The 25,680-nt window shown below is 46.2% G+C and overlaps 1 protein-coding gene across 3 annotated transcripts; it reads left to right on the forward strand.

Moving 5' to 3' along the window:
* Positions 1 to 1,210: 1,210 nt before the first annotated feature.
* On the forward strand, positions 1,211 to 24,231 carry LOC130175905 (filamin-C-like). Of its 3 annotated transcripts, XM_056386562.1 has the most exons (47): positions 1,211 to 1,974; positions 4,402 to 4,650; positions 6,303 to 6,400; positions 7,459 to 7,609; positions 7,893 to 8,011; positions 8,155 to 8,232; positions 8,331 to 8,493; positions 8,649 to 8,849; positions 9,014 to 9,130; positions 9,759 to 9,896; positions 10,082 to 10,208; positions 10,298 to 10,434; positions 10,520 to 10,713; positions 10,827 to 10,940; positions 11,052 to 11,195; positions 11,380 to 11,503; positions 11,803 to 11,963; positions 12,071 to 12,161; positions 12,308 to 12,477; positions 12,581 to 12,698; positions 12,793 to 13,055; positions 13,157 to 13,754; positions 14,243 to 14,416; positions 15,264 to 15,426; positions 15,515 to 15,843; positions 15,961 to 16,084; positions 16,274 to 16,430; positions 16,518 to 16,707; positions 16,813 to 16,836; positions 16,929 to 17,170; positions 17,279 to 17,378; positions 17,491 to 17,631; positions 17,783 to 17,911; positions 18,047 to 18,220; positions 18,346 to 18,510; positions 18,639 to 18,842; positions 18,947 to 19,099; positions 19,206 to 19,328; positions 19,442 to 19,690; positions 19,849 to 20,118; positions 20,230 to 20,367; positions 20,512 to 20,627; positions 21,503 to 21,635; positions 21,756 to 21,932; positions 22,052 to 22,270; positions 22,782 to 23,003; positions 23,516 to 24,231. In XM_056386562.1, the coding sequence occupies exons 1-47, from the start codon at positions 1,599 to 1,601 to the stop codon at positions 23,701 to 23,703; spliced, it is 8,235 nt and encodes a 2,744-aa protein (XP_056242537.1). In that variant the 5' UTR covers positions 1,211 to 1,598; the 3' UTR covers positions 23,704 to 24,231. The 3 variants fall into 3 exon arrangements, with proteins under 3 accessions (XP_056242537.1, XP_056242539.1, XP_056242538.1); XM_056386564.1 differs by lacking the exon at positions 9,014 to 9,130; XM_056386563.1 differs by lacking the exon at positions 9,014 to 9,130 and having other exon boundaries at positions 15,515 to 16,084.
* The last annotated feature ends 1,449 nt before the right edge of the window (positions 24,232 to 25,680 follow it).

Genomic DNA, 25,680 nt, shown 5'->3' on the forward strand with positions numbered 1-25,680 from the left:
AGTTAAAATCTCTCTCCTGACGGAAACGAATCACACTCACAAACATGACCTGAGCTTTCTGGTTGGCTCTGACGTGACACAAGTGACAAGATCATTTAAATTTATACTGGTGACTTTATAGTGTATGTGATTCATATTGTACATAGAGTAATTTGATAAATTAGTTGTAGAACAGTTAAACAACTGGTTAAAAATGTTTTTAAAATGAATAAAAAAAGCTTTAGAGTATCCTGTTACTTGGTAGGGGATCAACATGGGGACCCCTGTCTGTGTCCAGACTGAGTATCCCAAGATTGCTTTCTGCATGTGTCACAGTTATTCTTACCTCCCACTACTTCATCAAGGCTGCTGCTGGCATCTGGTGTCACTGCCATGTCACTGACTGCTGAGTCACAACACAGTGACGGTCCCGAAACCTGCAGCAAAAATAATATTAATTGGTGCTGATTCATTTGAGAAATTTCCTTAAACTGACAGCTCAGTTTCTGTCCTTTCTGGTTTTGACAAAAACAAATTATGTGGCCTGAAAAGATCATTTTAAATGTGTAAACTGTGCTATATGTGCGTATATACATTTTTAAATTTTGTCCTACAGTATATTTAAATACTATTCCATTCCTTGTTGGTGCAGAAAACTGATTTAATTCCATATCAAACCTAAATAAACAGTTTTCCTTTAATATCAAGCTATATATCAACCTATAACCCATCCTGAGCTTGTTTGACCTTTGCTTGTTCACTCAGTGGTGGCAGATAAATGTGAAACACACGTAATGCAGTTGCTTCATCTTCACCAGGATGACCTCATGCTTTAAAATATGTCTCTGTGGCCTCAGTGAGAGATATCGATGTGTAAAAATTACACTTTTGGATAATTATTCTCTGTAAACTGACAACTTATTGGGACAGGGAAACTCACTACACTTCTCATTTTCTTTTCTTAGCTCAATTGTTCAGCCGCTTGGACCCTGAGCATGACACACATTCACAACAATCGGTAAGTCCCAGCCCCCATGCGCCCAAATAGGAGCGCCTAAAAATAAGGAGCATGCCGCAACTGTTGCGCTATCGGGGTCTGGCCAATCCCTGCCCCATCCTCCCAGTAAACCGACCCCGACTCCCGTTATCCTTATGGATTAACAAATAGACTATGATCACAGAGGCTGAGTGACGTGGCCAGGGGTCCTTTATAAACCCACGTCTTTGCTCTCTCAACAGTCAAGTTAAACACGCTCAGAGTCAACTCCTACAGTGCTGATCCAGCTCACCTGCCACCAACCTCCATTCTTCAAAAAGCGACATTCTTCTCGGGGCCATATTAGAAAGGACCGACTTGTCAGGAGGGTGCCAATTAAAAAAAAAGCGACGACCAGCTGCCTTGCACGTTGTAAATCGGATAATTTAATCCATCACTGCCTTGACCTCAGTGCTTTCTTCGCAAGTACATCCGAAAAGTCTCTAGGCTGCTTTTTAAACTCCTCCAAGTTTGAACTTTCCTCCGCTTGCCATCGACCCGCTAAAGTTTTCTGCGCTGCCGAGCGCACAATTCAACACTTAAGTGTCACCCGGGTATAAAAGTGGACACGGAAAAAGCCATCATGATGAGCAATAACTACAGCGACGAGCAGCTGCCTCCACAGTACTACCAGGCCACTGACTTTGGGGAAGAGGAGGACGACGAGATGCCGGCCACGGAGAAGGATCTGGCTGAGGACGCGCCATGGAAGAAGATCCAGCAGAACACCTTCACCAGGTGGTGCAACGAGCACCTCAAGTGCGTCAACAAGACCATCACCGACCTGCAGAAGGATTTTAGTGATGGGCTGAAGCTCATTTCACTCCTGGAAGTTTTGAGCCAGAAGAAAATGTACAGAAAGTACCACAGCAGACCCAACTTCCGTCAGATGAAACTGGAAAATGTTTCTGTGGCACTAGAGTTCCTGGACAGAGAGCATATCAAACTGGTCTCCATAGGTAAGTCGGTCTTTAATGGCTTTATGAATGGAAACTATTTAGCTGTAAAATGCAAACATAAAAACGTTAGCAGACTATTATTAGACAGGAGCGAGTAATAAGAGGGAAGGATTTATGACAGCTGACACTGACCCTGTGTGCCCAGGTCCTAATAAGATGCAGTGCTTATTTTAAAGATGAAAACGTTTCATGTCTTTTGATATTTTTAAAGCTGTCATATCTTCACAAACACAAACACATTCTGTAGCTGCCGTGCTGGTATGTTATCAGCCCAGGTGTCAGCCAGCAGTGAGACATGGCTTTCACAGGCCTCTGGAAAGCTGCATTGAGCAGAGGTCAACAGCTTATTGGAAAGTTACGGCAGAGGTGTCACTGAGGTCACTCACTTGTGTCAGGGCCAATGGCTTAGTGGCTCCATAGTGTGCTTTATCTTAGTCCCACTGCAGCAATCTGGTCAACTACAGGCTGGAAATTCACTAGGACTGTACTAATGAGAATTTATATGAGGACAGCAGTACAACACACAAACACAGACACACAAACTCGGTACTGACAGGTCAGGGGTCAGACCGACTCAGTGGGGCTCTTAGCTGACAGCCATTCCTGTCCAGTACCATCAGCAACTTCCGTGAGGTGAGGATTAACTCTGGTGGGATTTGGGGATCAGACTACAGTTACAGATAGCTGCAATTACATGAAATTGTAGTGGATTTGTCGAATTTGTGTCACATCCACAGGAAGGCTTCACTTCACCAGAGTGAACAGGATGCCAGCTCCTTAAAACTATTTAATAACCGAGGAGAAACTAGGAGCATGGTATGAAAAGCACAGATATTGCAATATGAAGAGTTATGGCTTAATTATACACCTGTAGACAGCCACACAATTCATACAGGAGAAAGGTTATTAAATTTTTGACAGAGTATTTTTCTGTTTTGGTGACTGATGACCCTGCCACACACTTGAGGGAAATTCCCGGGATGGCTGAGGCTTTGGCCGGCGGACTGTGAAGGCCACAGTCTGTCCAGCTGGACATGCACTGAGTGTGTTTGTTCGAAAGTGTGTGTGTGTGTGTGTGTGACATGACACTGAGTGAAACTGTCAATGGCAGTCTCAATACTCAGGGGTCTTGCTGATCACAGGAGGGCAAAGGTCACAATCACAGATATTACCTCAAAGTCAGCAGAGCGTGTGTCCAGGATAATGTGTGGAGCAATGAACGTGTAAGTGAGTGTCTGGCACAGTTGCTGCAGCTGTACAGACACACACTAGGTCAGACTGTTTTGACAGAAACAGGGCATGATAATAGAAGAAGTCCTTGCATTTTACTTCCTGGCCTCTTTCTGGATGCAGGTGGCAAAGCAGCCCGATTAATATGATGTCTCAGTCGTAACAGTGACCCAGAGACACTAAAAAAATCACCACAGGCTTAGTTGCACACGTGTCACAGTGTGTAACTAGATACCTTTTGATGGATGTCTCTTTGACCACACAGTTGCCCTTAAAGCCGGACATGGCGGGATCAAAACTACACTGTGACACGTCGTGCCACCTGCCGGTGCCAGTCAAACGGTGACACATCAAACATTACCCTCCGACGGGGTCCACTGGTCTATGAAAAGATAAACAGCCTCAATAAAAGAGTCCTGTGATAAACAACTGGCATCAAGTGCCTCCGTTATTAAAGTCTTGCTAAATTAAGTGGAGTGTATCACACAAGATTAGTTGATGTAACATTAAACTCTACCACTCCTCAGAGGTTGTTTGGCTTAAAGGATCTGAATTTGGAAATGAGAGTGGATTTAAAACTGCTTATTTGACAAACTTTTCCTTAGAGAACTTCAGGAAAGGGGCTGTGTGCTCGCTGTCGATGATTCTAATCTCTGTCTGTTTGATTTATCACACTCCAACGCTATAAGTTTGGAGGTAATTGAAATCCAAGTGGTATTTATGCAGAGAGGGGATCCACTTCCACATATCCTCAGCTGTCACTGTCTTCAGAGGACCATTGTCACTGGATGACAGATTGTCAGGGGTCCTCAGCCAGACAGCTGTCTCAGAGAAAGGGGCTTGGGGAAAGCAGTGAGGAGCATTAGATTCTTGTCTCCGCAGCAGTCAATCATCATTGTTTATATTTCTACTCAGAAAAGGCTGGTCATCTCGGCATAACAGCAATTTATATAATCAATTTATGGTTTAGCATTAGGGTGCAATGGTCAGTGATACAACATACAGGAGTTAAACCAATTCACTATTACACTGCACAAATCTCCCTAGAAGGGCACGAAAACAAGTGAGAATGGAAATACAGCTGGAAGATGCAGTTGACTAGTATACGACCCAATACTGTGAGACATGGTGCATTATGTGAACTTTTGGAAGTTATTAATCCTCATCAACACTGTTGTCTCTGCTGTCCAACTACAGATAGCAAAGCCATTGTGGATGGGAATCTAAAGCTGATCCTGGGTCTTATCTGGACTCTCATCCTCCACTACTCTATCTCCATGCCCATGTGGGACGACGAGGATGACGAGGAGACCAAGAAGCTGACCCCCAAACAGCGTTTGTTGGGCTGGATACAGAACAAAGTGCCCCAGCTGCCCATCAACAACTTCAACCGTGACTGGCGGGATGGCAAAGCCCTGGGAGCTCTGGTCGACAACTGTGCCCCCGGTAAGAAGCTTGTAGTGGCTTCGGCTGAGTCTACAGGGCGGGTGGAGTAAGTGCTGAGTCAGAATACGTGCGCTGCCTGTTGACAGGCTCGTTGTATATGGTGGTTTTGCTTGGTTGCTACGGAGGTTGGGTCAAGCATGTGTCAGTCAGTGTATTTGAGACAGTATCACCTTCTCAAGAGAATTTGTCTCCTTCGCTCCTCATCTAGAAAGGAGGGCTGTATATATCTCGTAAACATTCACACACACACACACACACACACACACACACACACACACACACACACACACACACACTCACACACACACACAGTAACAAACACACATCCAAATTCAGATTCATATGTCAGCCAGTTTAATCTGTCTCTGGAGAGCAGGCAGTGTCAGTGGGTTGTAGAGGGGTTGCTGATGGCCGGAGGACGTCCCTGCCAGCTGTCCCACAATGACTGAAGCTTTCACTCTCACTGTTTCAAGCCCCGAGGCCCAAGCCTGGCTTTCGTGTTTATAGCCATGCTGCTACACAACACCCCCAAATTTGGGCACCATTCCTCCTCTTCTGTCAAGGGGGATGCTTGGCTCCGCATCAAAATGCAGAGTGATCTGTCACAGGGAGGTGCCTAAGCCACACATCCAAGGACCACAAGTCCACAAATTGAGTCACTGCCAATTTAGGCTTCTGCTTCCAACACTGAACATTAGAGAGTCCACTTCTGACTGTGCTTCGCAGAGTGAAAGGTGGAGGAGTAGCAGAAGTGTAGAAGGCCATGTTTAAACTGTGTTTATATGAGACATTGATCTGAAGAGACACATCTTTCAAACACTGTGCTGCAACACTGACCATACAAGGCTCTGTTGTTTCATCAGCTTTCACCAAACAGCAGGGTTACTGAAGAAACTATCTCTGTTCTGAAACACAGAAGCTCTGCTTTTAATTCAGATACAAATGTGCAAAACTAGTTACAAGTAACTTATTGGATTGATCGTGAAGAAACTCAACAGGCAGATAGCTACAATTGCATGTTACTATATTTATTTTATTCTTACATAGTTACATCATATGCCTGCTTCCCTTGGTACTACAGTGATGTTGCATTATGAACTACATGGCTATGGTTTTACTCCAGAGCTGACATCACTTAACAGCACTGATTTCCCAATAACATGGCGGAAAGCCCACCCTGGTTCCTCCCTGCTGACGGCTTTACAAAGCATTTTTCTTCTGTGCCGTCACAGCACACCCATTCCTCACAGATCTATATAAACATAGCCCTGTTAATACTTTGCTCCTGTGTCTATATTAATTGGATAATGGTATTCTGTGGTGTGCATGTATGGACCTGTTGAGTGAGTGGCCACTCCATCTCCAACACTAATCCAATTTAGGTATTAGCAGCAGAGAGGAGGCTAGCGTCAGCCACGGTGAAAGTGCCAGAGCGTCTGTCGAGGTTATTTCTTTTGAACAGTCAGGAGACACTTTCATTGTCCCACTTTTTTTTTTTTTTTTAATTCACAGGAGCACAGCAGTGTGGGTAAGGTTGTATTTGGAGGCATTGGAGAGATAGTAGTGACAGCCCAAGTGGCCTTATTATAGCAAGTGTAGCACTGTCTGAATTTGTCTGTGCAGAATTGTCTAATCTGTTTGCATTCCGATAGGTTTGTGTCCTGATTGGGCGGAGTGGGACCCAAACAAGCCTGTGCAGAATGCCAGGGAAGCCATGCAACAGGCCGACGACTGGCTGGGTGTGCCTCAGGTAAGATGCAATATAGATATCAATTGTAGAGTTCGCCTGGATGGGGTTGATCTAAGACATGCGTTTCCTCTGTTAAGCAACATATATTCAGTGGAAAGACATTGAGTAAGCACAAATCATGTCCAAGCAAATAGCATGATGCATTTGAAAATGCAAACATGCCTCATCGCATGTGCATACACCTGTGAGGCTGCACTGAACTGAAAAAAGGCTGCACTGCAGATGATATAGAGCCCAGTGTTTTTCCAGGGAGATCACGCTGGAGGGTATCATGAAATATTTATTACCCAGCTCACTTCTAATATTTCCATTTACTTTATTGTAGCTCTCAGTGAGTGAGGGTGTAGGAGTTTTATTTGGTAGATTCGTGAAGTTGTGGAGGTGTGAGATTTCTTAACACCTTCCGAGCCAGCCACGGAAACACAGGTGTAAATTTGCCCGCGCTCATCACAATAACAATGTGAACAGAGCAAGAGTGCAATATTTTCAGTCCCATTTGTAAGACTCTGAGTCTTCGTATTGTAATGTGCACTATGCAGGTTGTTTACTTGTTTGTCTAAGACACAGGGTTAGCTCTTCTCCATGAGGCTTAGCATTGGCGAGATAGCTGGGGGCTGTATGTAATGGCTCTGCAGAGCCTGGGGGCTGGATTCCAGTGTGGTGGTGTTAAGGAGATGTGGGAGAGGTCTGGCTCAGGATAAATCCCCCTGGCTGGCTTATTGAAGGCAACAATCCTTAACCCCGCTGTCCTGGGGTTAAATATAACTGGCATGGAGCATGGCTTTGTGCCACTGTGTGACAGACAGGCAAACAAGCGCTGCAAGGGCGAGAGGAGTCAGAGTTGGAGGGAACAAATATCCTTGTTAAATCCAATTGCACTATGCAAAATGAGGTTAAAAAGTTGTATGAAGAGTTAACCATCGCCATCTTACAAATGACAATACAATCAACGGAAACATAAATTAGGCTATGGTGTTTTTATTATGGTCACAGTTAATGCAGGAAGTTGCATAAAACTGAACTTTACACTTAACCCCAGTTGTTCCTCTGTGCTCTAGGTGATTGCACCTGAGGAGATCGTGGACCCAGATGTGGATGAGCACTCAGTCATGACCTACCTGTCCCAGTTCCCCAAAGCAAAACTGAAGCCCGGCGCTCCTCTCAGGCCCAAACAGCTTTTCCCAGACAAGGCTAAAGCCTATGGACCAGGTGGGTAGCGCGCACCTGCACAGTTCACAACAATTCATATGAACAGTATGAATGTTTAATGAGTATTGTTTCCCTTCTTAGTCCTGAATATCAAAGCAGTGATGTTAGGCAGCAGTGCCACTTAGATACCTTAGCAAAAACACAAGCGGCTTACTTTAAAGAAACTTTTTAATAGTTTTTTTGTTGGTGCATTCACTTTGTTGCCTGACCTTAATATTGTTGCATTGCATCAGTCTTTGCAGAGTATTTCACCACAGTCCATGTCTTTATATTTACATTACAGGTATTGAGCCTCATGGCAACAAGGTGCTGCAACCAGCTGTGTTCACGGTGGAAACTCTGGAAGCTGGAAGTGGTGAGGTCCTGGTCTATGTGGAGGATCCGGAGGGACACAAAGAGGAGGCAAGTTATACCTGATACACAAGGACTATTAACATACAGCCCACACGCCTTCTCAGAGAATCCTGGTGCTAAGTTTCAAAGTTTAAAAGTGTAGCATCTAATCTTTATCTAACCCTCTCATGCTTTGTCTACTTGTTCTTCAGGCTAAGGTTAAACCCAACAAGGACAAAAACAGAACCTACACTGTCACCTATCTTCCTAAAGTTGAGGGTGTCCACAAGGTAAGGACCTAACTGCTATTATTTGTTGTTTGCACATTGAGTGCATCGATCACCCAGCACGAAAAAGGACAAACCAGACTCTGTTTTTTTTTTTCTAGGTGAAAGTGCTGTTTGCTGGTCAGGACATCGACAAGAGCCCCTACACTGTGAACGTGGCAAAGGATATGGGTGACCCCAGCAAAGTCCATGCAAGAGGACCAGGTCTGGAGCCTACAGGCAATGTGGCAAACAAACCCACCTACTTTGACATCTACACAGCTGGTAAGTATGGAAAACTCTACCACTTTCCATACTGACATGTATGACATGACAGTCAAAGCCTAAATCAAAAGAATCACTGGAGTTTTCTTAGAGAGACTCAAGCTACAGGATCAGATCTGTCCTTTGATAGCTGATTATTTCTCTGTCACCCTCAGGTGCTGGTAATGGCGACGTCAGCGTGGTCATCGTCGATCCTCAGGGCAAAAAGGACACAGTGGAGCTCATCCTGGAGAATAAGGGCGACAGTGTTTTCCGTTGCACCTATCGTCCCATGTTAGAGGGCCCTCACACCATCCACATATTGTTTGCAGGCCAGGAGATCCCCAAGAGTCCTTTCACTGTCAACATCTCAGAGGGTGAGCCATCTGTCTGCGTTGTAAATTACTGTCAGACAAATCAGATTTCTTAGCGTGCTGTTAGTGTCAGGGCGATCTATCCATCACAATCTGCAGTCATCTTTATTCTCCCTGGGTCAAACCACCCAGTATAGACGATAACCCTTCCTATCTGTCATTTCTAGCTCTGCCTGTTGCTCCTCCCAAGGGAGCTCCCCTGCAGATAATCCCTCAGTCAGTGCGCGCCCCTCCTGGAGTGAAGGGTGGGAAGGGGGCTCCCCCTCCAAAACCCGGCCGCCCAAGTTAGTATGGTCTGCTGGGAAGGAGCCTGTGCCCATTGCTCAGCCAGATCCCTCCCCAAACCTTTCCCTATGCCGCACCTTGTCGACGCCCCTCTGTGCTTTCTCTAAGATTCTGGTGCCGCGGCTCAATGCGGTGCTGTTTCTTGCGTCCTGCAGCTTGATGGTTTAAATTCAGAGAGATGAGATGCAATGTTGTGCCAATAGTTTCCGATTGTCCCAGTTTGCATTTTCTGTCCACTTTGTTCTTCTCTGTGAAATATCTTTGCTTGTGCCGTTGACATGTTTGTTTTTTTATTGCATATAAATTTGCATCAGCCAGCATTCAATTTAAGCCTGCAGTCAACATTTCTGACTGACTGACGGAAATGTTGTCAGAAGCTCCCTTGATGCACTTCATTTGTGTCAATATCCCATGCAGCGAATGTTCTGTACTTGCGTTGTTTGTTTGTGCTGCAAAAAGCGTCATTCTCATTTTCAGGTTCTGTCAGTCAACATTTAAGGAATCCCATTTGAATTGGATATTTTAATGTCTTTGCCACTAACACCGCTGTCAGCTGCTGGCTACTCTCAGCTGCCTTTTGCTTTGCTGAATATTTCTCTCTTTCACACTTGTTGTTATTCGTTTCAGCCATAAACCCAAACGCCTGCAGAGCTACAGGCAGAGGCCTTCAGCCTAAAGGCGTGAGAGTAAAGGAGGTTGCAGACTTCAAAGTTTTCACCAAGGGAGCTGGCAGCGGAGCGCTCAGCGTCTCCGTCAAAGGACCAAGTGAGTCAGACAGCTCTCTGCATCTCTCCTCACTCCTCTTCGTGCATATTTTGGAATTATTTTCTTTGTTTGGGTTTTCGTCTGCAGTGTTGCATTCACTCAGTTATAGGTTAGGTATACGAAAATGCATAAAATGTTTCTTCGACTTGAAAAGAATCCATACTGACTGTATTATTTATCCTCAGCTGGAGCAGAGGAGCAAGTGAAAGTGCGAGACGCAGGGAATGGAGTGTATGAATGTGAATATTACCCTGTTAAGCCTGGTAAATACACAGTCAGCATCACCTGGGGAGGCCAGCCCATTCCGCGCAGGTAGGGTCCTGTTGATGCCTTTAGCTATTCATTAACAATGCACATTCACATTTACAGAAGGTAATATTGGGCATTCTTGTGTGCTGCAGCCCCTTCGAAGTGGAGGTGGGTGAGGAGGCAGGTTTTCAGAAGGTGAGGGCCTGGGGTCCTGGTCTGAAAACTGGCATGGTGGGAAAATCTGCTGACTTTGTGGTAGAGGCCATCGGCACTGAAGTTGGAACTCTGGGTGAGTGCACAAGTGATAAAAAGTGGGTTTCTTTCATTTTCAAATCTGTGCTCTAAATGTGGGAATACTTTCTTCTTTTGCTCAGGCTTCTCCATTGAAGGCCCATCACAGGCTAAAATTGAGTGTGACGATAAGGGTGATGGCTCCTGTGATGTACGCTACTGGCCCACTGAGCCCGGTGATTACGCCGTCCATGTCATTTGTGACGATAAGGACATCAAGGACAGTCCCTTCATGGCCCACATCCTCCCTGCAGTCAATGACGTCTTCCCTGAGAAGGTAATTCCCACTCACTGAGTTATAAAGCATACATGTCAGGATAAAACCGGTTACCATGGTGATCGTTTCTGACTATATTTTAAACAAAGTTCAAATGTCTCTTGTGGCTGCAGGTGAAAGCCTATGGACCAGGTCTGCAGGCAACTGGTGTCACTGTGAACAAACCAACCGAATTCACCATTGATGCTCGCATGGCTGGAAAGGGCGACCTCAAGATCTACGCGCAGGTATGGACAGCACCAGTCTGTGAAACCGCCATTGGTTATTTATAGGAACGCATCATTTATATTGCATTTGGCTGTACAGACCATAGCTGACATGCTTTTGTATCCACTAAGGACGCTGAAGGCTGCACCATTAACATCAAGATCACTGACAGGGGAGACGGCACATATCTGTGTGTGTACACTCCTGTCAAGCCCATTAAACACACCATCATCATCAGCTGGGGGGCGGTCAACGTGCCCAACAGCCCCTTCAGGGTAAGACACATGACGATGTACAGACACACACACACACACACACACACACATAGAGCTATACTGCATTTAAAATTCAGTCAATTTAATATAATGATACTCCATCAAATAAAGACAAAGTAAGAGGACTGCAGCAGTCCTACTTGAACCAATTGCTTCTAACTCAAGTACACTGTGAATTCATTAGGTGCTGGTTGGAGAGGGTTCTCATCCAGACAGAGTCAAGGTCTATGGGCCGGGAGTGGAGAAGACAGGGCTCAAGGCTAACGAGCCAACATACTTCACTGTGGACTGCAGTGAGGCTGGTCAAGGTGAGCATGTACAAGGAGATTATGTGGGCGGTTACAAAAACACTTCTGAGTGTAGCTGACTCTTAGTGAAATGAGTGCTGTGAATGTTGGAAAATATAAAGCACAGAATGAACAAAATTGGTTAATCTGTGCAGCTGAGTTGAGCAGGTGAGGTGAAGTCAGTTGAAACTGGTAAAATGTTGCTCAAAAGAAAGCTCTAGGCAGCGGATGGACTTCTTGGGTTTATTCAAGCAATCTAATTTTGAATAATCTTCATGAACTACGCTCATTGCTCATTGCTCATTGCTATGCACCATTAGGGGACATCAGCATTGGAATCAAGTGTGCCCCAGGAGTGGTCGGCCCCGCCGAGGCAGACATCGACTTTGACATCATCAAGAATGACAATGACACCTTCACTGTCAAGTACACTCCCCCCGGTGCAGGACGATACACCATCATGGTGCTGTTTGCTGACCAGGTAAGAATACAGTTCCTGTTGGAGGAGGGACTGACGTTGTGTGTCACATCACTTGTCAAATGATGGATTTTTATTGTTTTGATTACTTTTACATTTCCCTTCTTCAGGAAATTCCCATCAGTCCTTTCAAAGTCAAAGTGGATCCTTCCCATGATGCTGGCAAGGTGAGAGCAGAGGGTCCTGGTCTCAACAAGACAGGTGAGATATACACAAAGCTACCAAGCACACTAAACTTATTAGGTGTTTTCATTTGCGAGCAAACACCAACTACAATACTTCTATGTCACAGAAAATCATGTGATTTGACTTGGATTGATAACACTGAAAAAACATGTGTGTTTCAGGAGTGGAGGTGGGCACTCCAACCCACTTCACCATCTACACAAAGGGAGCTGGCAAGGCCAAGCCTGAGGTGCATTTTGCAGCATCAGGCCCAGGAGAGGCGGTTCGTGACTTTGAGATCATCGATAACCACGATTACTCCTACACTGTCAAGTACACGGCTCTTCAACAGGTACTGGAGGCCTCTGTTTGAAGCCCAATACCATTAGAGCAGGATTATTCACAGTAATATCCCGAATCAATAAATATTCATTCTTGTTCTGGTGTTTTTGCAGGGAAACATGACAATTTCAGTGACTCATGGAGGAGATCCCATTCCCAAGAGCCCCTTCCACATCACAGTGGCTCCACCTCTGGATATTGGAAAGGTGAAAGTGGAGGGATTAGACACCAGTAAGTTACAAATACTGAATCATATCCTCTTCACATACACTATAAAAGTAATTAATAGCAAATGCTAAGTGTGTCGTGTTAATCTTTCTTGCAGAAGTCGAGGTCGGAAAGGATCAGGAATTCTCAGTTAACACAAAGGGCGCTGGTGGGCAGGGCAATGTAGGTGTGAAGATGACCTCACCCTCTGGCCGACCAATCCCATGCAAGCTGGAATCCGACAAAGCCAACGGCACTCACAGTGTGAAGTATATTCCCCCAGAGGAGGGGCAGTACAAGGTTGATGTCAGCTATGATGGGAACCCAGTGATGGGAAGCCCCTTTGGGGTGGAGGCAGTGATGCCCGCTGATTCTTCAAAGGTGAAAGTTTGCTGCATGTAGTTTTTCACTCTGTCCCAACTTCTCAAATACAAGTTTGTGACACCACATCTCAAAAACTGACCTAGCTGTTCTCATCACAGGTGCGAGCCTTTGGCCCAGGCCTGCAGGGAGGCATTGTGGGTAAACCTGCTCCATTCACTATTGACACAAAGGGAGCTGGTGCAGGCGGGCTGGGCCTGACCGTTGAGGGTCCCTGCGAAGCTAAAATCGAGTGTCAGGACAACGGCGACGGAACATGCTCAGTGTCCTACCTGCCCACAGAGCCTGGAGAGTACGCCATCAACATCCTGTATGCAGAGCAGCACATCCCCGGCTCTCCCTTCAAAGCTGCAGTGCGCCCAGCCTTCGACCCCAGCAAGGCGACGGCCAGCGGCCCTGGTCTAGAGAGGGCCAAGGCAGGCGAACCAGCGACCTTCACCGTGGACTGCACCCGTGCAGGCGACGCTGAGCTCACCATCGAGATCGTGTCAGAGACCGGGGCTAAGGCTGAAGTGCACATCCAGAAAACTGCAGAGGGGATCTTCTCTGTGACGTACATACCACCTTTCCATGGCGCACACACCATCACGATCAAGTATGGTGGCCATATGATTCCTCAGTTTCCCAAGGTCCTGCAGGTTGAGCCGTCTGTGGACACCAGCGGGGTGCATGTCTACGGGCCAGGAGTGGAGCCCAGAGGTAACAAGACCAAGAACCTCAAAATAAACATAACAATGTGTTAGCACGTCATATTCAGCTTCTGATGCACTTACAGTATGTACTATTGCTAAAAAAGTTATTAAATTATTGGTAATTCAACGTAAAAGTAATTGCAAAAAAATCAAAGAATCATTTATTTATTAAGAAAAAATCCCAGATACTTTTCTCTGTTTTATATCATTAAAAATTCAGACAAAAACAAAACAAGCAATATGAAAACATCACCTTAGGCTCTGGGAAACTGGAACAAGAATTTTTCACCGCTACATCTCAAAGACCAAACGATTACTTGATTAGTTGGTAATGGAAATATTTAACTGGCAGTTGCAGCTCTCATGTCTATTAATTTAACTAGGTCATAAACAGCTGATGAATCAGTTATAAAGATTTATAATGTGTAGTGTTGGAACTGTGTTTGATGTTACTCTCTGGCAACAAATCACATGAAAGACTTTTTCCATTTCTAGGGGTCCTCAGGGAGGTCACCACCCACTTCATCGTTGATGCCCGCGCCCTCAACAAGGTCGGAGGAAATCATGTGAAGGTTCACATTATCAGCCCCTCCGGCACCAACACAGACAACTACATCACTGACAAGGGAGACGGCACCTACAGAGTGGAGTACACGGCATTTGAGGATGGTAGGAGCATATTGCATTATGTCATTTAACAGTGCAAATAAAGGATAAGGAGGAGAGACGTTAGAACAACAATGATGGAACAAATATCTCTTTAAAAAAAAAAAGTGTAACAAACTTTTACAAACCTGAAAATCTCAATTTATCCGCTGCAGATAATCAGAGGGTTTTACATAGACAGCCCGTCTGAGCGAGTGCATGTAGACAGACAGAGAAACCACTAACAGGTGCTCGTGTGGGGAGCCATTTGGGAATAAAGCAGGGGAGTGGGAAAAGAAAGAGCGAGAAAGAAAGGGGTATAAATACAGAATGATGCAGTGAAGCAAAGGTTTGAGGGGCAGAGAGCAGGCAGGCAGGCAGGCAGACAGGCTCTGTTTTATAAATAGGGTGCTCTGGAACAGAAGCTCTTAACCAGGCAGGTATGTGTGCTGAAGGCTGCCTGCACACAGCAATACAGCAGGGGAATGACAGGGGATATTAATAGAGACCTATAACACAAAGCAAAGAGATCACAGAGCACTTCTCCACCACCAGACATGCTCTGATATCGTAGCAGTGTGGCTGGGAATCTGGCATGTAGACCTACTGAGAGGGCCCTGTCAGAAAAATGTTGTAACAGAATAATGAATAGGGAACAGATGTAATTCTTTGTACGTTCACCAGCTCGTCTGCACTCTAGATGGCATCTTTCATAAATAAACAGATGTTTATCTCCCTAAAAGGGAATTTGTCTGCCCCATAATTAAAAGCAAGTGGCAATACCAGAAAATATTTGCTTGCTTTGAAAACACTCAGAGAGACGCGGAGAGGTATGATAGCACATATTGAACTGATGTACCTGTGTGTGCAGGAATGCATCTGATTGAGGTGCTGTATGAGGATGCGCCTGTGCCTAAGAGTCCCTTCAGAGTGTCTGTGGTGGAAGGGTGCGATCCCACCCGGGTGCGCGCCTACGGACCAGGTCTGGAGGGAGGAATAACCAACAAGTCTAACTGCTTCACTGTGGAGACCAGGTACTGTTGGATCGCATTTAAAGGAGATGTTAGTTGGGGCTTAACTCAAATATGTGCAATAAATTTAAAGTGTTGGCTTCCCTCTCAGGGGTGCTGGGACAGGGGGCCTGGGCCTGACCATTGAGGGAGCCTCAGAGGCAAAAATATCCTGCAAAGACAATAAAGACGGCAGCTGCAGTGTGGAGTATGTCCCCTTCACTCCTGGAGATTATGACGTCAACATTAACTACGGAGGTCACCCGATCCCTGGCAGTCCGTTCCGTGTGCCAGTGAAGGACCCCGTGGACCCCAGCAAAGTGAAATGCTCAGGTCCAGGTCTGGGCAGCGGAGTGAGAGCCCATGTTCCTCAGACTTTCACAGTAGACTCTACTCAGGCTGGACAGGCCCCACTGGACGTCAAACTCTACGGCCCTACGGGTGAGGACAAATTGGGCAGCAATGAAAACCCACAAACTGATAAAGTGACAGATAAATACAGTGAAAAAAACAGTGAGTTTGTGGTATGTGATTATTTCCATAATATCTTATTCCCAGGTACCGTGGAGCCAGTTGGTGTGAAGAACAACGGCGATGGCACCCACACAGTCCACTACACCCCAGCTCAGGACGGCCCTTACACTGTAGCTGTTAAATATGCAGATCAGGAAGTCCCACACAGGTACAGTATGAGTTTTTAAGATCCCACTAAGCCAGGCAGTATGTGCAGATATGTCTTAATTAAAGCCCCGTTCTGTCTGGCTGGATTTAAGAAAGAGAAGTGCAGCTCAACATATTTTCTCTTCCTGTTTCTGTCTTCTGTAGGATTGGGTTTAGTAATTACATTTGATACTCTGTCCTTCTTCCACAGTCCATTCAAGGTGATGTCTCAGCCTGGGCATGACGCCAGCAAGGTACGTGCCAGTGGCCCCGGTCTAGACACCAAAGGTGTTTCTGCCAGCCTGCCTGTGGAGTTTACCATTGATGCCCGTGATGCCGGAGAGGGACTGCTCACTGTGCAGATTCTGGTGGGTTCAGACACATTCACTCAAAGATCTCTAGCTTTTGAATCACAAGTTGCCACCTAAAATAACTCAATATCCTCTTACTGACAGGACCCAGAGGGCAAACCGAAGAATGCAACCATCCAGGACAATAGGGACGGCACCTACACTGTGTCATACGTGCCTGACTCCACAGGCCCCTACACCATCACCATTAAATATGGAGGAGATGAGATTCCTTACTCCCCATACCGCATCCAGTCCCTGCCCACAGGAGACGCCAGCAAATGCCTCCTGACTGGTAAGAAAACTACTGTGGATCCACAACGATACTGATAAATAAAAAAAATACTTCTCATTATCATTTCTATATGTATATTCACAACTATGCTATTTTTCATTTCAGTGTCGATTGGAGGACATGGCGTGTGTGAGTAACCAAGGCTTTGTTTTTATTTTTTGTGCTCTTTCAGGCATTTATGCAGCACTTTTTTTTACCCCCCTTTTTTCCCTTTTTCCCAGCGAGTCTTCAGAAACTGCAGACCTCCGAGGATACAGTCATCACAGTGGATGCCAAGGCTGCTGGGAAAGGCAAGGTGACCTGTAAGGTGCTGACTCCACAGGGGATGGAGCTGGACATGGACGTGGTGGAGAACCATGATGGGACATTTGACATTTACTACACAGCCCCCGAACCCGGGAAGTATGTTATTACCATCCGCTTTGGGGGGCAGAACATCCCTAAGAGCCCCTTCCATGTGGTGGTGAGTAAACGAGTGGTAAAAAGCTGCCACAGTTGTGTGCTCTGTTTTTTCCTCTCCTGACATTCAATTGCATGAAACCAACTATTTCTCCTCTCCCTGTATTGACAGGCCACAAATGAGCCAGTCGCTCCCCGCGATACCGTGGATCCTCTCTTCCGTCCCGTTAATTTCCTCGTCCCCTTCACGCCGCAGCAAGGAGAAATCACAGGTGTGACATCCACCACTCATACAGAAACTAAATCCACACACACACAAACACACACACAAACAAACAGTATTTTTAGGTCACTGACATTTAACCATGCTGCTGTCATTTCTAGGTGAGGTGCGGATGCCCTCAGGCAAGACTGCCCGCCCACATATCACTGACAATAAGGATGGCACCATCACCATCAAGTATCAGCCCACAGAGAGAGGCCTGCACGAGATGGACATCAAATATGAGGGCAACCACATTCCAGGTTAGTAACACACCACATTACGGGGATAAGACGCGGCTGCCCTTGCTATCTTATTCTTGTAAGCAGGAAACGATAAATGTCTCATGCCGAGGCGACTCTATAAGCAGTTCTGAGTGTAATCACTGTTTGCCGATGATTATATTCCCTGTAGGAAGCCCTCTGCAGTTCTATGTGGATGCTGTGAACAGTGGAGTGGTGACTGCTTACGGTCCAGGTCTGAGCTACGGCATGGTCAACAAGGCCGCCACTTTCACCGTGGTCACCAAGAATGCAGGCGAAGGTAAAATAGCTTTCATTTCTGGGGATATTTGCCACTTAACAGTAGATCTGCAGGTAATACAGTTAACCTGGTTAAACTGTCGGCAACAGCACACTGCAGATAAGGAAGAAACGGGGCTTATTTTCTCTCTCCCAGGTGGTCTGTCGCTGGCGGTGGAGGGTCCCTCTAAGGCCGAGATCACCTGTAAGGACAACAAAGATGGTACCTGCACTGTGTCCTATCTGCCCACGGCTCCCGGAGACTACAACATCATTGTCAAGTTTGACAACAAGCACATCTCTGGCAGTCCCTTCACTGCCAAGATCACTGGTGAGGAGATAAAGTATTTCTCCCACAGCCTTTTTTAAAACTTTTTTTATACACCATGTATATTTACGCTATAAATCAGGTTTTAAGGGTTGACAAAAATCTAAAGCACCTTTTTTTATGTTAAGGGGATGACGCCATAACCAGGACATCCCAGCTGAATGTCGGCACAGCGGCTGACGTGTCCCTGAAGATCACAGAGACAGATCTGAGCTCTCTGACTGCCAGTATCAGAGCTCCATCAGGCAACGAGGAGCCCTGCCTGCTCAAGAGACTGCCCAACAGACACCTCGGTGAGATATTCACTCGACAGAGACACAAAATAACAGGAAGAGATAAGGCATTGTTGGGTTTATCTAATGCATTTAGATTTCATTTTCCTTGATTTTTTTCCCCCTCTCCACCTTGTTTATGTCCACAGGTATCTCCTTCACCCCTAAGGAGGTCGGTGAACATGAAGTGAGTGTGAGGAAGAACGGCGTGCACGTGGCCAACAGCCCTTTCAAGATCATGGTTGGCCAGTCAGAGATCGGCGAGGCCAGCAGAGTCAAGGCTTTCGGTAAAGGCCTGGTGGAGGCACACACCTTCGAAATGGCTGAATTCTTTGTGGATACAAGGAATGCAGGTGAGCATCAGAGGCGGTTTGTTTCATCTTTATGGAAAACGCTGTTGGGAGAAAAATACAGAAGCAACAAATACTTTAATACTATGTCTCCCTCGTCCCTGTAGGTTATGGAGGTCTAGCATTGTCAATTGAGGGTCCGAGCAAAGTGGATATCAACTGTGAAGATGTAGAGGATGGGACGTGCAGAGTGACATACTGTCCAACAGAACCTGGAAGTTACACTGTTAACATCAAGTTTGCTGAAAAGCACATCCCAGGTTTGAATCTTTTACTTGAAAAATGTACAAATATGAAATATTTGACACTTAAAAAAAGAAATGATAATTTTGTCTGATGTACTGTATATGCATTTTTCCCATGCAGGAAGTCCTTTCACAGTGAAGGTGACAGGAGAAGGAAGGATCAAAGAGAGTATTACCAGGAAGAGGCAGGCGTCCTCTATTGCCTCAGTGGGCAGCACATGTGGCCTTAACCTCAAGATCCCAGGTGAGTACAGAAGCCAGCCAGAAGTGGTTAGAGGGCAGCGGTCGACCACCTTAAAATAAATGAACCTGCTTCATACTCACATTTGAATTCTCACTGCTTTCTCCTCGGTGTAGGAAACTGGTTCCAGATGGTTTCAGCTCAGGAGAGGCTGACCAGGACGTTCACCCGCAGCAGCCACACGTACACGCGCACTGAGCGCACAGAGATCAGCAAAACCCGCGGCGGAGAGACCAAAAGGGAGGTGCGAGTGGAGGAGAGCACCCAGGTGGGCGGAGGAGGAAGCCCATTCAGAGATGTTTTTGGAGACTTTCTGGGCAGAGAGAGCCTCAGCAGCTTTGCTGGCATCACTGCCAGACCTGAGGGTGAGAGTCCACATTCATCCCTTTTGAATTGTAGAAACACTATATACTAAAAAGATATACAGTGCTTTGCAATATTTCTTTGTCTTAATGAACAGTATCCACATCCTGCAGAGATCTCTTGTTTGTATCTAACCTGCTGTTCTGCTCTGCCACACCAGTCGAGAGCGGCTCCCAGGCCATGACGGCTCAGGTGACCAGCCCAGGTGGGAAAACGGTGGATGCCGACATCATGGATGGAGGGAGCAGCACCTACAGCGTTCGCTTCATCCCACAGGAAATGGGACCCCACACGGTCAACGTCAAATACAGAGGCCAGCACGTCCCCGGAAGCCCCTTCCAGTTTACTGTGGGGCCCATGGGGGAGGGAGGAGCACACAAGGTCCGGGCAGGAGGACCTGGCCTGGAGAGGGGCGTGGCCGGAGCACCCTGTAAGTTCACCATGTGGACATGATGAATTTAGTTTTTTCTATTTAAGAAATGTTTCATGAAACCTCATCACACAACCTTCATCTGATCCGGCTTTGTTTTACCTTGGTTAGCTGAATTCAGTATCTGGACCAGAGAGGCAGGTGCTGGTGGTCTGTCCATCGCTGTAGAGGGCCCGAGCAAGGCTGAGATCTCCTTTGAGGACAGGAAGGACGGTTCTTGCGGAGTCTCCTACATAGTGAAAGAACCAGGTAGCACAAATGTAGAATTTTCCTCATTTACACGTTTTAACTGAGTGTTGTTCGTGTCTGCACCTTTAAACTTTTCAGTAATTCTTCCCATACTCCCTCCAGTTCATTTAACGGTGACAGTAAACAACCTGTCTGCTTCCCCAGGTGACTATGAGGTGTCAATCAAGTTCAACAACGAGCACATCCCTGACAGCCCATTCATTGTTCCGATTGCTACACTGTCAGACGAGGCCCGCAGGCTCACTGTCACAAGCCTTCAGGTAAGATCACACACACACACACGCACGCACACACACACACACACACACAGTTTAGAAAAGCCAATTTATTCTGTTGCACAAAATTAAAACAACTGACACACATTCAGAATGTGTAAGCAACAGATTGCATTTAACATAATGTGAGAGTAGTTGTAGATATTTCTGTCTAATAGCACTTTGCCCTTGAAGTGTACTTGAATGCCAGTGCTGGAGCAGTATCCACAACTATAATACTGTGATGCTGGCCAGTGATGAAGGGCTGGATTAACTGTCCCTTGCTCATGTGGGGCAACACAAGCTGTGCTATGTGTGGGCAGACGGCTAGTCTGTGCGATTGTGCTCCTGTCTGGGAGGAAGGAAGACAGAAAAGAGTGAGCGGGAGATAAAGATACCCGCGACGGCTCACATGGTCGGTCTCCTCACTTCACAGACGCTTGTTTTATTTGCGTTCACAGTTTCCATTACAACTGCCAACAATGCTAAAAACATATATTTTTAGTTAAGTGAAATGCCACTTCAGAGTGCTTTCTCTTCCACTAGAAGCCAGGTGAAGTGCAATATCAGACCAACATTTAAAATGTCACGCTACCTCTCTGTTATATCTGCTAGGACCGCTCGTCCGCCTGTGGGGCAAAAACACTAAACGCCTCGCTGTAAACTCTGACCTTTTCTGCCTCTCACACCCAACCGCTCGATCTATTCTCGTTCAGGCATGATGAGTCACACGCTTTGTGTCCGTCAGGGCACGGGCACAAACACACACGCACACGCACACACACACACGCGCACAAACACACACACGCGCACAAACACACACACACACACACACACACACACACAGATATTCTGATGATATTCCTCCCTGTCTCCTGCAGGAGAAGGACTTGAAGGTGAACCAAGAAGCATCTTTCATGGTGCAGCGAAATGGGGCTCGAGGTGTGGTAGACGCCAAAGTCCACACCCCCTCCGGCTCTTCTGAGGAATGCTATGTCACTGAGCTTGACAGCGGTACGCACTAACCTCACAAAGTGAAAATTCAAAAGTCTGAGAATTTATTTTTTTATCTGTGAGAATTACGTTTGTGAGTGCAAGTTTGTCACATCTCCACCTCTCTTTTTGTGCTTTCAGACAAGAACGCAATCCGCTTCATTCCACGGGAGAATGGAGTCCACTCCATAGATGTCAAGTTCAATGGATGCCACATTCCTGGAAGCCCCTTTAACGTGCGAGTGGGAGACCCAGGGCTGATTGGAGACCCAGGCATGGTGACTGCACATGGCCCTGGACTGCAGGGAGGAACCACAGGTAGATATCATCCCCACCGATGAAATGTGCACTGTGTTTGCTGATAATTTAACATGATATTACCTTTTTCCTTTTTATAAGCCGTTCTTTAACCATCTGTATCTTCTTCTTTCCTCCAGGTGTACCCTCAGAGTTTGTGGTCAACACCTGTAACGCAGGCTCAGCCACTCTATCTGTCAACATCGACGGGCCGTCCAAGGTTAAGATGGACTGTCGGGAGTGTCCTGAAGGATACAAGATCACCTATACTCCCATGGCACCCGGCAACTATCTCATCACCATCAAATACGGCGGGCCACAGCACATAGTGGGCAGTCCTTTCAAAGCTAAAATCACAGGTCTGCTCCACAGTCACTCTCCCATCTGATCTGGTAGATCTCAGATGACAAGTGTCTCACTTATGAAACAAATGTTCTTCTGAAAAAAGTGTGGAAGTCAGGAAAATGTTATGTCATCTGCGTTTATACAGCTCAGTGGTACATCTTACATAAAAGCTGTCTTTTTCTGGCACCGTAGCAATATATTCTTGTCACTACTTGGTGCATAGAAATTCTTTCTTTTTTTTCAATACTCTCAAGATTGAAAAGAATTCCCATGAGTCTTGGAAGTTCATACCACTTTCAAGTTATTTGAAAGTGGTATGAATTATTTTTCTATTTGAGCCCAGGGCAACAGTCCACTCTCTTGCACTTTTCTGTGGAGAGAAACTCTCCCCATGAGCAGCAGCGTCTTTGTTTCCCCTCATATCTCTCTCCATGCTGAGTGCGTTATGTAATGTCTGGACTTAAGCTTGATGACATTAGATAACCTCTCTCTCTCTCTGTCTCTCTCTCTCTCCCTCACCTCCAGGTGCCCGGCTGTCAGGGGGACACAGCCTCCATGAGACGTCCTCTGTCTTGGTTGAAACAGTTACCAAGACTTCCAAAGTGGCCGGTGCGTACAGCGCCTCCTCGTCCACCACCTCAACCAAACTGACATCCGACGCCAGCAAGGTGGTCTGTCGTGGAACGGGTCTGTCCAAGGCTTTGGTGGGACAGAAAAACAACTTTACAGTTGACTGCGGCAAAGCAGGTGAGACCATCATCCACAACAGACACAGACGCATTGTCTTTTTATAGAGTAAAAGCATAAATCAGGCAACCACAGTTTCTACAGACACAACAGACTAAAGTAATATTAATAGATTGTTTTGGCCATATGGCATACAGCTGACCAGTCCAGTATTCACTCTCGCATTAGTTCTCTGTTCTACACCAACTCCTGAGGGAAATATCGGGCTCTTCAGCAGCAAAATGCACCACCATGTTCACCAGCTAGTCGCTTCATCTGTCGATTGGTGCTGGGCAGATCATGTGCAGTTTATCAGAGCTTTTTTACTGAAAACATCTACCTGCTAATGCTGGAAATAAGTTTAATATGTGAGAGTAAACAGAACATTAAAGCTGTGGGCCGTAAAAACCAAAACAAAGTGCTGAAAGACACTGAAACGCTGAAGTAGAGCTGAATCGTAATCACAAACACATGAACCTGTGCTACTTTTGTACACCATGATCATTAAATCCCCCTGTTCTTGCTCTGTCCAGGCACCAACATGCTGATGGTGGGCGTGCATGGACCTCACACCCCCTGCGAGGAGGTGTATGTCAAGCACATGGGCCAAAAGCTCTATAACGTCACCTACACCGTCAAGGACAAGGGCAGCTACACCGTGATCGTCAAATGGGGTGACGACAACGTCCCCGGGAGCCCTTACAAAGTGGTTGTGCCCTAAAATAAACTGTACCAATATTCCATCGCTCCTCCTCCTCCTCTGACCCACCGGCCTTTCCCCATCATGTGCACGCATCAATCAAACTCAGCAGTCCTTTGCTCTTCAACGGATTACAACATACTCAACATTACACTAAAACCTGCAAGAACATTTGCTTACAGTATTCGTGGTGGTAGAAAATCGATTGTGCCAAAGTTTTGTATTAACTCCAGAAATGACATTTACAAGTATGCATCCACATTCAGAGTGTGGTTAAGGCAACAGCGTGGTTTACGAATCTTTGAGTGATGTTGGTTCGATGTTTTGCTCGGTCCATGAAATTTATTTTCTCCTTTCTGTTGTGTTGTAAACGAATGGCATAATATATAAATGTTAAGACATGTTGGAATAATCAGCAGTATTGAAGTGTGATGCTATGTGGTTTTGTATGGTCTAAGAATGAGAAACTGACTTTTTTTTTGTTATATTAACCTATTTTTTGGTAAGTCTTTGCAGACCTAATAAAGATTTAATTGCTTCCTTTCCAGACGATTGTGATTGAATTGATTTGATTTCTCACCGTGCTGGCAGCAGAGCCGTTGCTAGTTCAGCAGGAGCCATCTCTTAATTTCATAGTTTCACCGTGCAGCTATTTTCTGACAACTGCTGGCTCACCCCTCTGAGCAGCTGTCAGCACATGCTCTCTTGATCACCGAGGCTCTCAGCTGAGTCCCCGACCTGTATCTTGTCTCCACTGAATCACCTTTAGCCCTTTATTTACCTTTGACATCAATTCCCTATTTAGTATTGCATTAATAAAACAGTGCAGGATATTCTCCAAGTCCACTCATTTACGTCCTGTACTTGTCTAGATGCAATCACAAGATGGCAGCATAGTCAAGCTCTCTTCTAAATCTACCAGAACAAAATATCCATTGTTCCCAGTGAAGATTAACTACACCATCCTCAACACAAGGGAGCCTGCAGAGCATAGAAACCAGAGGCATCAGCTTCTATTGTGTGTGTAATTAATCCTGTTGGATCAGAGATGGAACACAAGTGGTTTCTGTTGTGGCATCCTCATGGGGGGGGGGGGGGGGGGGGCAGACCCTGCTGAGGCACAAATCAACCAGAAAGACGAGAGGTTCAGCCTTTTGCTTGTGCTCCCATGCATGTGAGTGTGTAATCACTTGTGTGTCTTCCATGGCCTGTTTATGTGTTGTGCATGTCCTCTGCGTGGTCTAAAGGCTCCGGTCCCTCAGTGAGTCAACCACCCAGCCTCCACACGCTGACACACACTACGAACACCAGTACCATTCTTCACAGAGAGGAGCCTATAATTAGGTGCTAATTTTCTCTGGTTCCACTGTGACACGATGCTAGGGGCCATGGCGAGGCAAGACAGAGCGAGCGGGTGCATTTGATGAACAGTGGCGGGAGCTCGACTCCGGACCATCTGGCCAAGTGGCTGGCGCTGGCCGCTGCTGACGCCCGGACCGGTGCAGGGCCCACCCACGTCAGTCTGTCCTCCCCCTCCTGCTCCTCCGGACCAGGACACAGGCGTCTGTCCACCACAACATGTTTATTTTGTGTATGGCTGCCAAGTGATCACATCTAAGATGCAGCTCCTCGCTCTGCAGACAGCAGTGATGAAGCAAATGGAGAGAGAGAGAGGGGGAGATACAGAATTGCGGGGGGGTGGATTAGAGGAAGAGAATGGGATTAAAAGAATCCAGATGGAAGAAAGGAAGACAGAGAGTCACACAGACAAGCACAAAAACAAAGAAACAGACATACACAAGTATTTGAGATGACCTGAAAACACACACACACACACACACACACACACACACACACACCACACACACACACACACACACACACACACACACACACACACACAGCATATGAATCAATCAATGCTCAAGATTAATTTAGAACATGCTAATGCAGTGTGTAGCTTAACCTTCAAAGCAATCATAAATGTTGGACTTAGTG

Source organism: Seriola aureovittata, chromosome 10 (genome assembly GCF_021018895.1).
Source record: "Seriola aureovittata isolate HTS-2021-v1 ecotype China chromosome 10, ASM2101889v1, whole genome shotgun sequence".
NCBI classification, from domain to species: Eukaryota; Metazoa; Chordata; class Actinopteri; order Carangiformes; family Carangidae; genus Seriola; species Seriola aureovittata.

Coding starts and splice junctions, on each gene's coding strand:
- LOC130175905 (XM_056386562.1), top strand. CDS start 1,599: ATGATGAGCAATAACTACAGCGACGAGCAGCTGCCTCCACAGTACTAC. Junction 14,417..15,263: donor GTACACGGCATTTGAGGATG/GTAGGAGCATAT, acceptor CTGTGTGTGCAG/GAATGCATCTGATTGAGGTG. Junction 15,844..15,960: donor CAAACTCTACGGCCCTACGG/GTGAGGACAAAT, acceptor TCTTATTCCCAG/GTACCGTGGAGCCAGTTGGT.